The sequence below is a fragment of the Cygnus atratus genome, chromosome 3 (assembly GCF_013377495.2).
Source record: "Cygnus atratus isolate AKBS03 ecotype Queensland, Australia chromosome 3, CAtr_DNAZoo_HiC_assembly, whole genome shotgun sequence".
In the NCBI taxonomy this organism is placed as follows: Eukaryota; Metazoa; Chordata; class Aves; order Anseriformes; family Anatidae; genus Cygnus; species Cygnus atratus.
In genome coordinates, this window is record NC_066364.1 from 117,987,693 (window position 1) to 118,002,848 (window position 15,156).

At 44.9% G+C, this 15,156-nt stretch overlaps 1 protein-coding gene across 6 annotated transcripts in view; it reads right to left on the minus strand.

Annotated features, from left to right (window-relative positions):
• Positions 1–565: 565 nt before the first annotated feature.
• CCDC85A (coiled-coil domain containing 85A) overlaps positions 566–15,156 on the minus strand; it is a 182,408-nt gene continuing 167,817 nt past the window's right edge. For all 6 annotated transcript variants that reach the window (XM_035565443.2, XM_050709441.1, XM_050709440.1 and 3 more), the window contains one exon: positions 566–2,596. In XM_035565443.2, the coding sequence (XP_035421336.1) occupies positions 2,507–2,596 (90 nt within the window). In that variant the 3' untranslated portion in view covers positions 566–2,506. The remainder of the gene's footprint in view (positions 2,597–15,156) is intronic.

The following is a 15,156-nucleotide window of genomic DNA, read 5'->3' on the forward strand; positions in this document are numbered from 1 at the left end:
AAGTTCTCTGCTCTCTGCGCATGCAGTAACAGGAAGGCCGCCTGCTGCACTCTCCCCGACACCCGCAGCCCACGGGGGACAAGGGGACCTGGTCCCCAGGACAGAGTTGCAGCAGGCACACAGTGGAACACAACCAGCCTCCCACAGCACCACCAACACGCTTACACCACTTACCTGAGGAAAATGGCTCCAGAAGCTCCACGTTGCCCTGTCCTTGCCCAAAGCAGCACTGCACAAGAAGGGGGTCGGAATGGCCCCACACAGGTGCCCTAGGGCTGCCCTTGCAGCACAGCTGGGGACTCAACAAGTCCCACCTGGGAGCTGCCCTGGCGGCCCCGCTGTCTGTACATCAACGCATTCAGCAGCTACTTCATTTAGCATAAAAGATACAAGCGTGTCCACTTATCTCAGATTTTTGAAGAGACCTGGAGAGAAGGTAAACAAAAATCCACCACATGCAGCTAGTTTCTCAACCTAGCAAGAAATATTTCAAACAGCTCCTTCAAACCTACATGTGAGACAAGCACCTCCCGGCTTCAATCATTAAAGGAGAGCAAACGATGGTGAGATTCTATAATTTATTACCATTGCTAAGATGAACACAGATACTTGATACCCAGTCGTATGCGGAACTGTAAAAAAATAGTTTTAATACAGTATCAAAATTTACACAAGAGTAGTGTCAAAAGACCAGTGTCCCTCAAATTAGCCCCTGCACATACGTACTGCAGGCACAAGTACATGTTTTATATTTTTTCATACATATATATATATAGATATATAGGAATACAACAATTTAAGTTTAACTATGCAAACAATATGTATGGGAGAAAACAATGTATAAAGGTAACAGACAACTGCTTGGGCTGGGTTATACATATAAGAAATTATGCAAGAGTGCAATGTCTCAAAAACGGAAGGCTGGATTCTGCATTTCCAACTCAAGGAGACGGAGCAACCAGGAGTTTTGCCTGAGAAAGCAATGCTGGATCAGAGGCCTCACATCAAATGGTACCAAGTAAAAATAACAACAGAAACCAATATAACTACTGCTGCAAATTAACACACTTCTTCTGAAGACAGCAGATTTTACATCATACTCCTATACAACAAAAGATTGTACAGCAACCAAGCTACATTCCACTGCAAATAGCTCACGAACACAGCATGTTGCAAGCTCAGAGAAAAAGGATTCTGACTTGGGCTCAAATCTCAGTAACCAAGAACAAACAAGAAAACCAGGAATTGTTGCATTCCTATTTTTCTTTTAAACTTTTATTAATTATTTTGATGCTCAGCTATGGTAAAAAGTTAAGCAACAGCAGTCACAAGCCTGTTGCACATTCATACATCAAACTATCGTTGCTTTTAGATATACACAAAATACCTATCATTGCAGTTCAATACACACAACTAGTATCATACACAGAGGTAAAAAATAAACTAAGCACACCTAGGGTGCCTTCTGGTCAAATCTCAGGCAATCCAAACAAGAGCTTTCTGCCTCATAATAATGAAAGACATGCTCTGAGTATAATAAAACCTTTTGCTTTCAAAGAATGCTACAGTAGCAAGAAAAGCTTTATTATAATGCAGTGCAATCTTTTAGATTTTTATAGAGTCTTGTTAAATAAACCAGCGTGTTTGTAAATTAAACAGTAGAAATTAGCATCCTAGCAATTGGAGAACACTTTCTGAAAAAAACTCCAATGGAAATTCTGATCTGAGACCCATAATAGTGATACCTAAGTATTCTGTTTGTTAAAGGGCTGTGAACATCAGACATCACGTTTTGTATCAAAGTAAATTGAAAAGAAAGCTATCTTCACTTTCATTTAGAAAGAAACTGTGTTTCACTACAAGTACTGTAGTTATGCTACACTACTGGCTGGTTAGGAGACAGTATGGTCTTTTAGCACCTCCAAAGGCAGGTAGTCTACCAAAAAAAAAAAAAAAAGGAAAAAGAACCAGCTGTAAATCGTCTAAGCCTAAGCACCATTAGCTGATACTTTAGATACTTTACAGACTGAAGTGTGAGTTGCTAAGAAGTGACTTTGTCAGAACTGCGGGGACCAAAGGCACAGTTTATCAATGTCTCTCCAGTCTGGTGGAAAACTTCTGTTAAATCTAGTGGAAAATTTGTTCAGACTTACCAGAGTTTCACTGTAACTAACCAAAATAATAACTTATTTAACTCCTGCAGAATCCCAATTATCGTTTAGTTAGGAATGGAAATACCTCAGTGCTTCTAAATGTGGCGCGTTGCAATGACGAGGCAGCAGTTCACTAGCCAGTACACTGAAACAGCAGTACCGGGGGACACTGCAAACCTAGCTCCTCCAAAGACCTCTGTGCAGCATCTCCACTAGCTCCCAGCGAAGTCTCGTGCAGTGCATGGAGCCACCCCGTCACCAGCTGGGACAGCGCTGGGGACACAGTCAGGTCTTTGTCTCTTGCCAGCAGATCAAACTCTTTCTCTTCAGAGAGAGGATGTGCTTGGGGCCTGTTACATAGGTCCTTTATACTGATTTCCTGACAAATGTTGTCTAATTCCAGGGCACGACCCTGCAGCATCTCCAAGTTTCCTCCACACAACCTAAAGGAAGGGACAGAAAGAGAGCCCATTACCACCAGGTAAGGCACACGGCGTTGATCCAGACATGCATGCGGAGGTGCCCCACGCTCGTTGCGCAGACCATGCAGCACAGGTAGGGACAGAGGGGAGGGACACGGACCAGGAAAAGTGTTTCTCAAGAGATTCAACGTTCTTTCTGAACACGGAAAGCACATGCCTCTAAAAATGGTTAGAAATGGAGACAAATGAAGTAGCACGTGCATCACCAATGTATTTTATGCTTCAGACACAAGACTGAGGGCATTTACAGGCCTCAACTGAAACTTGGTTCCACATTTCCCAAGCCACATCTCTTGCAGAACACAATTCAGAAGCACAAAACTCAGTCCAGAGGAGTCTAAACATTTCTAGTTCAATAAGCACAGAGAAGTTCTGCTCATGACAAAGGATTTACTTGTTCTCTTAAAATCAAGCAAGGCTTTAAAAGTGTCTGTTTTCATTTGTTCTTCCTCGAGCTCAGAGGAATTGTGCATGTGGTCACTGTCCCCTACGTGCTTGTGTGGTTTGTTGAATGAGAATGAGATCTCCCACTTGGTAAAAGTTATCCACCTTTTTCTTAGCGAGGACTATGTTAGAAAGATTTCCTTTCTCTTACATCTGCTCCCATTCATGACTGCGTAACACCCACTTTACAATTATGGAATTAAAAATGCAGAGAAATCGTACCAAAAAGCAATTCTGGAACGTGTTTTATAACGACTTAAAAAGAGATGTACCAGTTAGAAGCAGGAGGATGAGCAGGCACCTCCTCCAGGGCCACGAGGAGCAGAGAGGTGACCACCACCACACTGCGCAGTGCAATTTAACGTTCTCTCTGTTTAATAATCATCATCAACTAGCAACCAGCTACAGTAGAACTACTACTAAACCACTCAGTCTCTGGAGCAACGCTACTACATCTTGAGAAAAGCAAAAACTGATTTCCATTGTCATTATTAATTATGTGTATTTTAACAGTGCCTAAAGCCAAGGAGTGAAACACAGATTGCGTTCCCTGGCACTGAACAAACGCAAAGCAGCTGGATGCTGGGAAGCTGACACCCTGAAAAGACACAAGCCCCAGTTCCTAGAGCTGACAAGCAAAGGCAGAACCACCCCAAGGTCCTACTGTTATTCTGTGCAAGAGATGGGAAAATAACCTCTTTGTGGCTTTGTGGATTTGATGAGACAGGAGTTTCTTTCTGACATTTGGTCACCGACGTTCCTAGCCTCTAACTAAAAGGTAAGGCCACTTGAATGCCTTTGTGAGAAGGCACGTTGTGCAGATATGCCTTTCAACAATTTTCCTGGTCAGTAAACATTAGCCAATATTTACCAAGCAACTCATGCTGACACAAAAATAAACTAAAAGGTGACACTTCTCAAAGTTCTTTATTTCCACCTGAACAAGTGACCCCTGATTGCTAGGAAGGGACAAAGGCATACAAGACAGCCCTGAAAAACTGGTATCTTCAGCAGAACTGACAAGGTGGGGTCAAAGGAAACATTCGTGCCATTTTTATGAGTAGGAAACAGAAATCGTTATCAACAACCACTTTTGCTCTGTGCAAGAGACCTTGGTCTCGAAGGCATCACAGTAATTTTATTTGCCTCTTTTTCAGAAACACAGGGTGATATAAGCTAAATTTCTGCAGATTTATCATCAAACTCTCCTTCTGTGCTAGCAAATGTACAGTTCTTTGCATAGGCATGATAGCTGGACATATTGCTGCCACCTGCACACATGTTTGTTTGGCCTCTGCATTGCATATGCATTTTGGATTTGCACATAAGCTTGCTTTCTTCTCAGCTCGCTAGTTCAACACTGACTTGTCACATGCAGCACTAATGAAATTACTTTGCGCTTGCAAGCACTCAAGAGAAAATGTAATGCCTGAGCATTCCTGCATGTGTTTTAAATACTTATGACAGAATATAAAGTTCAGTACCAAAGACTTCACTCAATATTTTAGCAGAAGCCTTTCCTGAATAAAGGATAGCTATGACGTTCTCCATAGCGTCATGGTGATTCATTTCTGGCTTCCTTCCAACACACCAAAGTGAAAGTATGGAGAAATCTCCCTGGAAGCCAGGTGGAAACCTGCACCCTAACTGCAGACAGGAGCAGCTACGTTACCTGAAGGCAGTGGCAGCAACTGAGGGCTGCAGTACTTCATGTGCTGCATTAAATACTTGTGCAGATCTCTTGGCTCCCTGACTCCTCTGCCCAGCTACTGCACCAGCCCCACACAGCATATCCCATCTTCCCTTCGGCTCCCAGTCCCAGTGAGCCTTCTGCAGCCCTGTGAACAAAACTTACCAGTCGCCTGAGGAAAATCACGAAGAACCCCTCTCCATACTTAATCCAGACATTCCTGTGCTGTGAAAGTACCTCCACACTCACTAACACATGATAAACTACCTCTAAGCCTGCTGCTATATATTGGTACGTTCTCCTAAGACACTACAAGTGTATAAATACAAAGCAAAAACATTCTCAAATAAGCCGTGATGAGGTGGTGTAAGTACCATATGCACACCCTGAGGAGAAAATTCCCACAGCCATTATCTTGATGAAACATTCATAAAGAACCATACAACATGAGTTATGCATCCAAATTGCATTTGGTACCCGTCAAGACTATGCACCAAAATTATGGAGCCCCAAATCAAACTTGTCATCATTCCACTGTTTTCACAGGCAAAGCGATGCTGTGGCAAATGTTTCATGCAAACAAAAACCCGCAGCACATGAAGCTGGAGCAAAACAGTGAGCTACAAACTGGAAGAAACTGTAATGAGAATGCAAAAGAGAAAAGAAACATTATAATTAGTTCATCACAAATCCACTGTTCTTTTAACAGAGACTAGATGAATATAATAAAAAGTAAAACCAGGGAGGAAATAACCAACTATTTTAGAAGTCTAATAATATACCCATAGTCAAATCAGACATAGATCATAAAGTTGGAAGAAAAGGCAGTGTTTCAATGCCAGCGGCAGAGCCTTGGATGACTGGGGAACAAAGGGACAAGGCAGAAGGACAAGTATATATTTGGGATTTACAAAAATGAATTGATAATGTCAAGTTTAGCATACTAGCATTTTAGAAGTGGCTTTACTTATATCCTGAGAACTTTTATAGACTATTAAATATGTATTAGTTAGAAAATGCTTTTTACCCATAAATTGCAAAGAAATAGCATAGGCAACAGATATGTGCCTTTAAACGCATGGGGAAACTGAGGCTGCCAGACTTCATATTTGCCAAATTTCATTCTTCTGAAGGATAAATTCAGGTCAGCTGACTCATACTGTAATTTATCCCTAATACATTACCACACATAGAATTTTCTAATCAATACAGACCAACGTGTTAAAAATTATTGTGTTCCTATTAAAACAGTAATTGTGTCACTAGAACAGTAATTGACTTGATTTCCATATGAAAACTTCAAGGGCTTGCTGTCAGCATTTGAATAAAAATACTTTGTATCTTCAGGTATTTCCGGGCTCAATATGGAATACAAAATTAAACACCTTAAACTTACAACACACACTTCTCCAGCCACGTTTTTCTGTCTCATGGAGGTAGTGAGAAGTGTCTTTACCAGCCTGCTGACTTATGTTTTCCTGAGCTTCTGAGACAAGGGTATGTTTTAAAAAAGAAAGAAGACATTGTACCAATTTGTTTCTCAGCCACAAATAAGAGCAGTAGTATATTTAAGCTTTCACAGGTCCTTCCTGAGTATGGACATGCACATTTAACTGTCCAATTGCATTTAAAGATAATTAGACTGATTACAGTACTCTGCATTTCAGGGCAGGAGAGATCATTAGATCTTCTTGCCTGACCTCCTGGGCATCACAGAACACTCATTTTTCTGCAGCAACTCCTACACTTAGCCTCAGACCTTGCCTCTGATTAAACCACACCTCCCTTTAATTTGTAGATGGCACAGTGGAGCTTGCAGTAGGCTACACTGAACGCGAGGTTTGCAGCTAAGCCGTTGCCCTTGGTTATTCCGGCAGTCAGATAAGACGTCTGGCATCACTCCATAAACACAGACCCTGGTCCGCGAAGAACACAGAATACAACACGCACATCCCCACACACAAGCGTGCACTTTGGTCGTGCACAACTCGTAAAGAGAGAGAAACATGCCCTGCTGTACAAAACAGCTGCTTATCCATCCCTGGTGGTATCACTGGCACACAGGGAACAATCTCACAGCCACAGGCAGGGTGGGAAGCTTGCCAAGTCGCAGACCTGGTGCGAGACTCAGGGCAATTTCTTCTTTCAAGCACTCTGTGACGGATCGGGTCACAGAAGAGCCTCTACCAGACTGGCTGTTCAGCTCTTTGCGCTCTTTCACCCTTGCTTCCAGCAATGAGAGATTTACATGCAAATTTTTTTTCTTTTAAGATTTTACCTTTCTTGCTGTGCGTAAGTAGACTGCACTAACACTGAAGTTTTGTAACAAAGACCATCTTCCTCCTCCCCCCCCCCCTTTTTTTTTCCCAAGAATCTAATCAGCCACATTTGTAAAGAAAACTCAGCTCCTGATTTGGGCTTGTTCTTCCCCATGCATTTCATTCAGTTACTTGAAGCAAGTGGCAGCTCTGCATTCCCCAGAAAGGCAGGATCCAGCCGCCATGCCTCACTGGGAAACAGCGGGATCTCCTCGCTGGCTGAGGACAGGCAGGTCGGGCAGTCTGTTTAGCTGACAGCTCACTTTCCATTTCAAATATAACAGTATCATTTATATCTATTTCTGCCTGCTGCAATAGCTCCTAGCAAACTAAAAGCTGAGATTTCACATCATATTGAACTAAATTCCATGTACTTCTTATCAATCCATTTCAACAAGCAAGGTATCAGCCACTGTTCAAATATTTCACTTCCACTAACCAGCTATTACAGGCTGTCAAGAGCATGTTGTTAAATGTTCCCTTCAGCAAAGTGCCTTTGCCAATGGGCATTTTAAGAGAAATGCAAAAGGCTTCTTCCAACAGATACATGTGCTCTCTTGGCAAAATTACTTGGCATGGCTTTTTTTTTCTAGGCAACAGCAGGTGAAATACATGGGAGGTGCAGGCAGGACGCTGAGCACTGCTCAGCAGCAGGGAGCTGGGTTGCCACCTCTCCTGGCTAGGGCAAGGCCAGCGCTGCTCCCCCCGCTCAGATGCCGGATTATCAGAGGTGAGGAGGCTGCAGTGAAGCCCTGCACCCTGGTTTTATGTTACAGGAAAGGATCTGATTGCTGTAATTTGTGCACAGGGCACCTACATAAACCTATTTCCACAGGCTTCATGGAAAAGGCAATGTCACCCAGCTACCTAAAGATAATCACCATCCACACAAGTGGATGTCCGGGTGAGTCAGCAGTACTACTGAGCTCTTCTGTGCATCTCCAAGAAGCTCCAAAAAAAGAGCGAATTTCTACAGATGCCCCTTCCAGTTCTTCCCTGATGGAGCGCAAACCTTTGTTCTCCCAGTAAGCAGCATGTCCCTACGATGTCTGTGCAAGTGGGGAATAACACCTACTTAACCAAATGAATATTAAAGTTTAGCAAATAATGATAACACAGGTGAGAAGACTTGCGAGAAGCACCAGAAAACAATCATGTCAGAGCCCTGCTCAGGCTGCCAGGGGTTTGGATCCCTGCCCAGAGGAGCCTGGGCACAGCTGAGGCACACGCACTGGGCTGTGAACTCAGCCTGGTGGGGATTGCCATCACCTGCTAAACCACTGCATCTCAGAACAGCTTTTTTAGTGTCATTAATTGCAGCAGTTTCACGTTTCACATAGTTAAGAACTTGTGAATTTGCCCCTCTGAGTGTCTGCATTAATTGCTGTTTAGCAAAACAACATAGGTCTGGGCAATCCGGCCCTGACTTCAGAGTAATCCCAGCTGCTCTCACGGAAATTTCAACAGAGGCCTCAGGATCACAATGCATGGTCTTCAGCCCAAAGCTCTGCTATCGTTATGAATATACCATGCATGCTGGCTTCATCTCTGCATTAAAGGTTTTCTCTGTATGGGTTACAGCAATCCATAGTACTTCACTGGAGAACAAATACGCATCCTAGGCAAAGTAAAAGACTTGCTTACTCAGAAAAACACCGCTTTCATCTTCAAACAAGGTCAGTGCACGTAATTCGGAGAGAAGCTACTGCTGGCATTGCCCCCGTGGTGACGGCCTGCCCCCTGCCCCGAGGAACACACAGCCCACAGATGCAATGAGTGACAAACAGAAAAAACAATCCCGCTTATGACAGCAACATCCCAGTGGTGTCCACAGGAATGTTGCCAGGACAATACGACACGAGTTGAGTAACAGACACGACGTTTTGCATGGACTGTACCGGAGAGGCGTTACCTTCAGAGCATTTACCACTGATTCAGACTGCTGAGAGGCTGAGCCATGTCCACTGATGCTAGCTGGCTCGTTTGCTGAGCAGTAACTCCCCTCCGCCCCTCCTGGCATCTTAATGGGATCCTTCGCAAAAGATTAAAGACTATTTAATAAAGAAAAGGGTTGGTAACTAATTAAAACATGTCATTTTTTTTTTTATAATGCTGAGAAGCACTGAAGGCATGTTTTACTCCAAAGTCACCCTATTTCTGTGCCACAGTAACCAACATCCAGGAGAGGCAGCTCAAGCACTACTGTTGAGCATCTCTCAAACACTCTGGCCCTCAAGGGCATCTATCTGGAAAATCAGGGCATAGCAATAAAATTTTGGTATGCTTCCTCACAGAAGTACTGTGAGGTTCAGAAAGATGATTTTGACTCCAGAGAAAGGTTTTTGAGAATGTTTAACTTCATCCCAATAATTTTGGAGGTCGTTATTTCAACAAAAGTCACAGAACTTTTTTAAACAGTGCTGCAGAGTTTGCAATACGAGCACAGCTGCAGCTGAGCAGGGAAGGAGCCGGGAGCAGGCAACACTCCTTCCCCAGCTCTGGCTGCCCTGGGCAGTGTTCCCCCCTCACCTGGGCTGGGGTTTTGTACCAAGCTCCAACAACCCGAAAGGTTTTTTCTTCCCAGTGACCACTTGTGAGGGTTCTGCAGGACACTGCCACATAAACACAAGGTGCTTAAACCCTTGCAGCTCAGTCACCTCATGCTTCACAGGATGTAAGGCATTTCCTGGAGTGACTGCAGTGCCAGGGTAACCTGAGCAAGCTGCCTGCTCTGGTGGATGCTAAAAACAGCCTGACTGAGCTCCGACAGCACTGCGAGACCTGCACCCACACAGATGCTTCCGAGGTGCTTGCAACCTGACCTGCTCTTCTGAGGGCATCCTTCACTGTCACTCTCCAAGCAGAATTGTGTTTAGAAAATGAGAAAGGTAAAGGATAAGAAAACAAACACTTCAAAGCGAGAGAGGAAACTTTCCTTTCTTACGGAATCAAACACTGCAGGAAACATTAAAAAATAATGTAGCAGTAATTCCTGCAGGAACACGTGAGAAATGCATTTCTGAAAGAAACTAATGACAGTGGAAAGAGCCTCTGATCAGAATCAGTGCCCCCATGCGCACTCACTTGCCTTGCTGAGCAGCACACAGCACGTCACACTCTTTTTGGGGGTGTCTAGAATCTAAACAATAAGAAGGATGAAGGCGGATGGGGAAGAAAAAGGGAACAGAGATGGCATGAGGCTGAATTTCACAGATCCCGTCTCCCCTGTCCAAAACAACTATGTGAGCCGTGCAGGACTTCGTCAGGACCCATACTTTGTAAGCAGCGCTGTGCTGCTGGCAGCAGCACCAAGGGAGAGGCACGACACCGGGCACATCACAGCTGCTGAGTGCGGTAGGCTCGACCCCAGCATTGGTCTGCACCCAGACTGCAGGGCTGAACCTCACCTGTTCAAAAACCCTAAAAGCAATCCAAAACATAGAATGCTACATATGCTAAGCCCAAGGAAAAGATATCTTGAGTATGAGTATGAAACCCCCCTTGGTACACAAACTTGTCTTGCGGTGCCTCCCTCCCGGCAAGCAGTGGCTGCGGCATGACCCGGCAGTCTCAGCCCGGGCTGAGCAGCCCGGCACACTGGGCAGCACGCAGTGCATCGTCCCACAGTTCTCCACGTCAGCGGCTGTTACCAATTTGCTGTGATCTCCGGAGGGAGAATTAGGACTCTTCTTTGGGAAGGATTTATAGATCTGTCGGTGACTTGGCAGGCTTAATGCTATACTTTGGGAAAGGAAATGAAAGAGGAAAGAAAAGGGGTAATAAAGCAGATTGGAGCAATTCTGGTTTAGGAGAATTTCCCTCAGTCAGCTTTGGGGTTTTCTTAATGAGTCAAAGCATTCTGATTTTTTTTTTTTTACTGACTCCAGGGCCAGCAAAGATTTCGTGCAATTTTGAATTGTAAAATATAAATATTGCTATCAAGACGCTGGGAAAATTAGTGCAGATTGTGTATCTAAAGCAACCTGAACTTGAGAAAATCTAAAAATCCTGTGACTTGTGCTGCTGTCAAGAGCTCAGGACCTCCTCCAGGCACGTCTCCTCCACAGCCACTTCTGTGCCACAGGCAGCACACTTGTCTCCCTTCGTGAGGATGGGGAACTTGTTGTGCACACACTGCTTTAAGCAGACAGCGTTCTCAACATGTTGGTAGGAGACTGAAAGTTAGCACTTGCCCTCTGGATTACCTGCTTCTGTCCTTGATAAGAGACGTAAGCTTTTCTTAAGAAGTAAGGCCAGTTTTGCAGCCCTGAAGCCCCATCCTGCAGCTCAGGGACTTCTCATCCCAGGTGAGGCCACCCCACAAGCGCAGCAGAGCTTCTGCCTTCTTTGGAGGAAGCTTGTTCCATCAGGATGTGGCACCAGTGTGAGCATGTGTCTGCTGTTCCTCCCAAGGTCCCTTGAGTCCACACACATTTCAGCACTGCTGGCTGCATTATGAGTTTCTGAGGCAGTGAAGCAAAACAAAGAGGAAGAGGCACTTTGCCAATGTGGTGATGTCTGAAAACAAGATGCTTTAGGAGACTAAAGAGTGTGCTTTTCAGACCTATCCATCACAGGTGCTGCTTGCCAGCGGGGAGTATGGCAGCGCTTATCCTTCCAGCAAAACTTGACCTGAGTTTCCCTTCTCTACCACTGCCTGACCCAGATCACATCTGGACCCTGAGCAGGACCTTGTGGACAGGAGCAGAAACCTGTTCCCTTCCTCCTCTTCTCTGACCCCACACAGCACTTGCACTCAGCCACTCAAAGTAGGCATCCCATGTGCCCACACGTTTTGGACAGATCTCTTCATTCATTATCAAGAAGTGAAGCTGTGGAAGTGGGACCAAATCAGCCAGAAAGGATCAAGTCATGGCTCCATTGACTTTAAACAACTTGAATCATTCTGAATAAACAAGGCTACACAAGGCCAATATCAAAGAATTGACTTTTTTGCCCACCCTACACTGCCAGCTTTCCCTACTGCCCCTGCCTGGTCCTTCTGCCCAGGCTACAGCAGGGTTTGTACACTCCTTCCTCTGAGTCTAATGTGTCCTGTGTGCAGATTATAGGGCTGCAGAAAGCATTGCCCAAAGCAGGTAAAAACCACATAATATCCTCCATACATTTTGCCACAGAGAAGTGCAATCACTAAACATGCACATCCATTTTCTGTTGTAAATAGATCTACGAAACATCTAATGCCAATATGCAACTCTTTAGTGAATAGAAAGCTCAAATCTGACTCAACCCCATAACACCACATTACAAAAAAATCAGATGAATGGAAATTTAGCATCTCCTCGCACTGACTGCTAAATGTTAAGGATGCTCAGGCCATGCTCCCATAGCACCAGAGGCAAACCCTGCACTGTGCCCTGGTCATGGGCAGAATAAAGACCCCCGTGTAGAACAGGATACTCTTTGATGGAGGGAACTAACCGTGAGCCTTTCTTCTCGAGCCAGTTGAGAACACCATATTTTCAGTTCATGCTGTTGATACAGACAGTCATGAACCAACACTGCTGTAGCACGAAGAGTGGCTCGAGGGAGGGGCAGCTCATCTGCCAGCCCTGACAGAGGGGGAGAAGGAAGCACACCGCTTGCTGCCTGACTTGCCACCTCCCCACGGCACGCAGGGATAGACAAAGAGAGAAAAAACAGTCCACATCTGCCCCAAGGACACATGCAGTCACCTCATGAAGCCTGGAGAAGACACAGCTCCCCTATCCACTGAGCACTGCTCTATTCCTGTACCAAAGGAGACCTCGGCAAACACACGCCACCTCGTCCTCCACCAGCCTTTTATCCCAGAGGCAATTGGTTTCCTGGGGAAGTATATCCTTCCTGCTGCGTAACTGCCAGGCCGCTTCATTCACTACCTGATTTTCAGAGCTTTTTTCCAATTTCCCCAGCCCTCAATTTCCCTGTTAGCTTGCAAAAAAAGAAAAAAGAAAAATGAAAGAAAAAAAAAACCCACAAGCGGCATTTGTTAGCTTGTTTCAAACAGGCAGGAGAAAGGGAAAACAAAAGTGATAAACTGCAGCATGGTGCTCTGCTGAAGGACTAACACACCAAACAAATCAGCAACGGTTTTTCTAGGGAACAATCCTGTCAATTACAATACCCAGTTTTAAAATGCTGTCCCTATTCATGGTAAGTCCTGTTCTCAGACCACTGCAGGAACCTCTACTTGTGCATATTGCCACCAAAATCCACGTGTCCTCATGGCATACTCCAAGCATGCTCCGACTGCCAAGGGGCCAAAAGCAGGCTGAAAGGGACCTATTAATTTAAACTGAGGATGACATCATATGAAAGCACAGGGTGGAGGGATGCCGCTGATTTACTTTCAGCAAATATTTGATGACATGACTAGTAAAGTGGGTTTTAATTACGCTTTGTTTAGAGGATTCTCGACACGCTATGAAAGGGAGGAGATAACCAGCATCGGACTCTGCATGACACAGATCTTACACATGCACGAAAATACTAACCAAGTGGTTCCCAACTTCTAATTAGATTTGTAGCTAAAACCAGGCCATGCAGAGGGAAAATCAAAAATACAGATCTCAGCAAAAAGGTTTTTGAAAGATTTGGAAATGTAGGTTGAAATAAAACGTAATACTCTAACAGAAGGGGGAAGAAAAAGGGAAATGGAAAGCATTGGAAGTGCTTAAAAATAAACTAGTGTGTGCCTAAGGGTCATGCCTGCTGTTTCACACTTAAATACACAAGGACTGGAAAAGGCTAGCAAGGACGGAGGAAGGAAAACAAGAAAAAAAGAAAAAGTGCCTGAAGCAACACTGGAAAAGGAGATGCAACAGAAGGAGATGGAAAAGAACCAAGACTCATATCAGGAAGAAAGAGGAAGCAGAGGCAGAAATGTGCCCGTGAAAGGGAGCAGAGCAGCTCAGCTCCAGCCTGCACCACACCTGCCCCGTGGCTGCAGACGTTCCCCTGTGTGCTCAGCATCCTGTGGGCAGCCTCCAGCCCCAATGACCCACGTGGTTTCTTTGCTCAAGAGGCCATGTCCTGGCAGTACTTCCCCTCCCCTTCATTAAAAGGTACTGCTTGATTTCAAGGACGAGGAATTTGCAGAGGGAAAACATCTCAACTTTCCATCTCTACCTCTTGCTCCCTCCTCCCATAAAACAAATAAAAACTGAAGCAATTTAAGCTGGGTGGCTTGCCAAGAATACCTTCTGCAAATGCATTCACTGTCATTATATGACAGATGTCCACATTTCCGTAACGTTTCAGCTGAGCTTATCAGCCCTGAAATACTACCCTCAGAAAACTCAGGACTATCTTCAGTTAATTGACATGTGGATGCCAGATCCTGATCTCACTTCCACGAGCGTAAGGCACGGATAGCAGCTACGCACCACGTGCGGTCTGGAAGGACTCTCCTGTTTTCAGTTATCTGGAATTATTTGCCCACGTAACTGAGCTCTAGCACAGCCCAGGGAGCTGTAACTGGGATCTGAATCCATTGTTTGGTCCTTACATATTTTCTTAATTATCGCTGGGTATCTTCTCATTACAATGTGCACCGCATTCTGTTCTGGCTGCAGCACTGGCCATACTATCGTGCAGCTTTTTGGATGTCAGCAGCAAAACAGCAATGCTGTGGCTTCGTGTCCATTTCAAGGCAGCCGCAGAGCCCTGGGCTGCAAGGAGCCGTTCCTGCCCTACTGCCAGGGGGCACTGCTCTGGCCTGAAATTTGTCTAGCAGAACAGAAACGTCGCTCAAATCCTTCTGCCTCTACGCACTGCTACCCACACCAGTGCTTGAGAAGCACCAGCGCGAGCTGCGTACCATGCCCCTTGTCTCCCGGCTTGGCATTCTCACCAGAAGACCCAGCTGCATACCATAAATCTTGGAAAGGATCTGTTTTCCTGCACAAAAACCCTATTTGTGGCCAGAAACTGAAAGGGTCTGGATCACATCTTGTTATATGCTATCTGGGAGGGAGGAAAAGAAAGGAAGAGAAGAAAAGAACAGCTAATGGCTGCCCTCACCAACAGAGCATATCTACATCCATCTGTGGCTTCTCACAACTGCT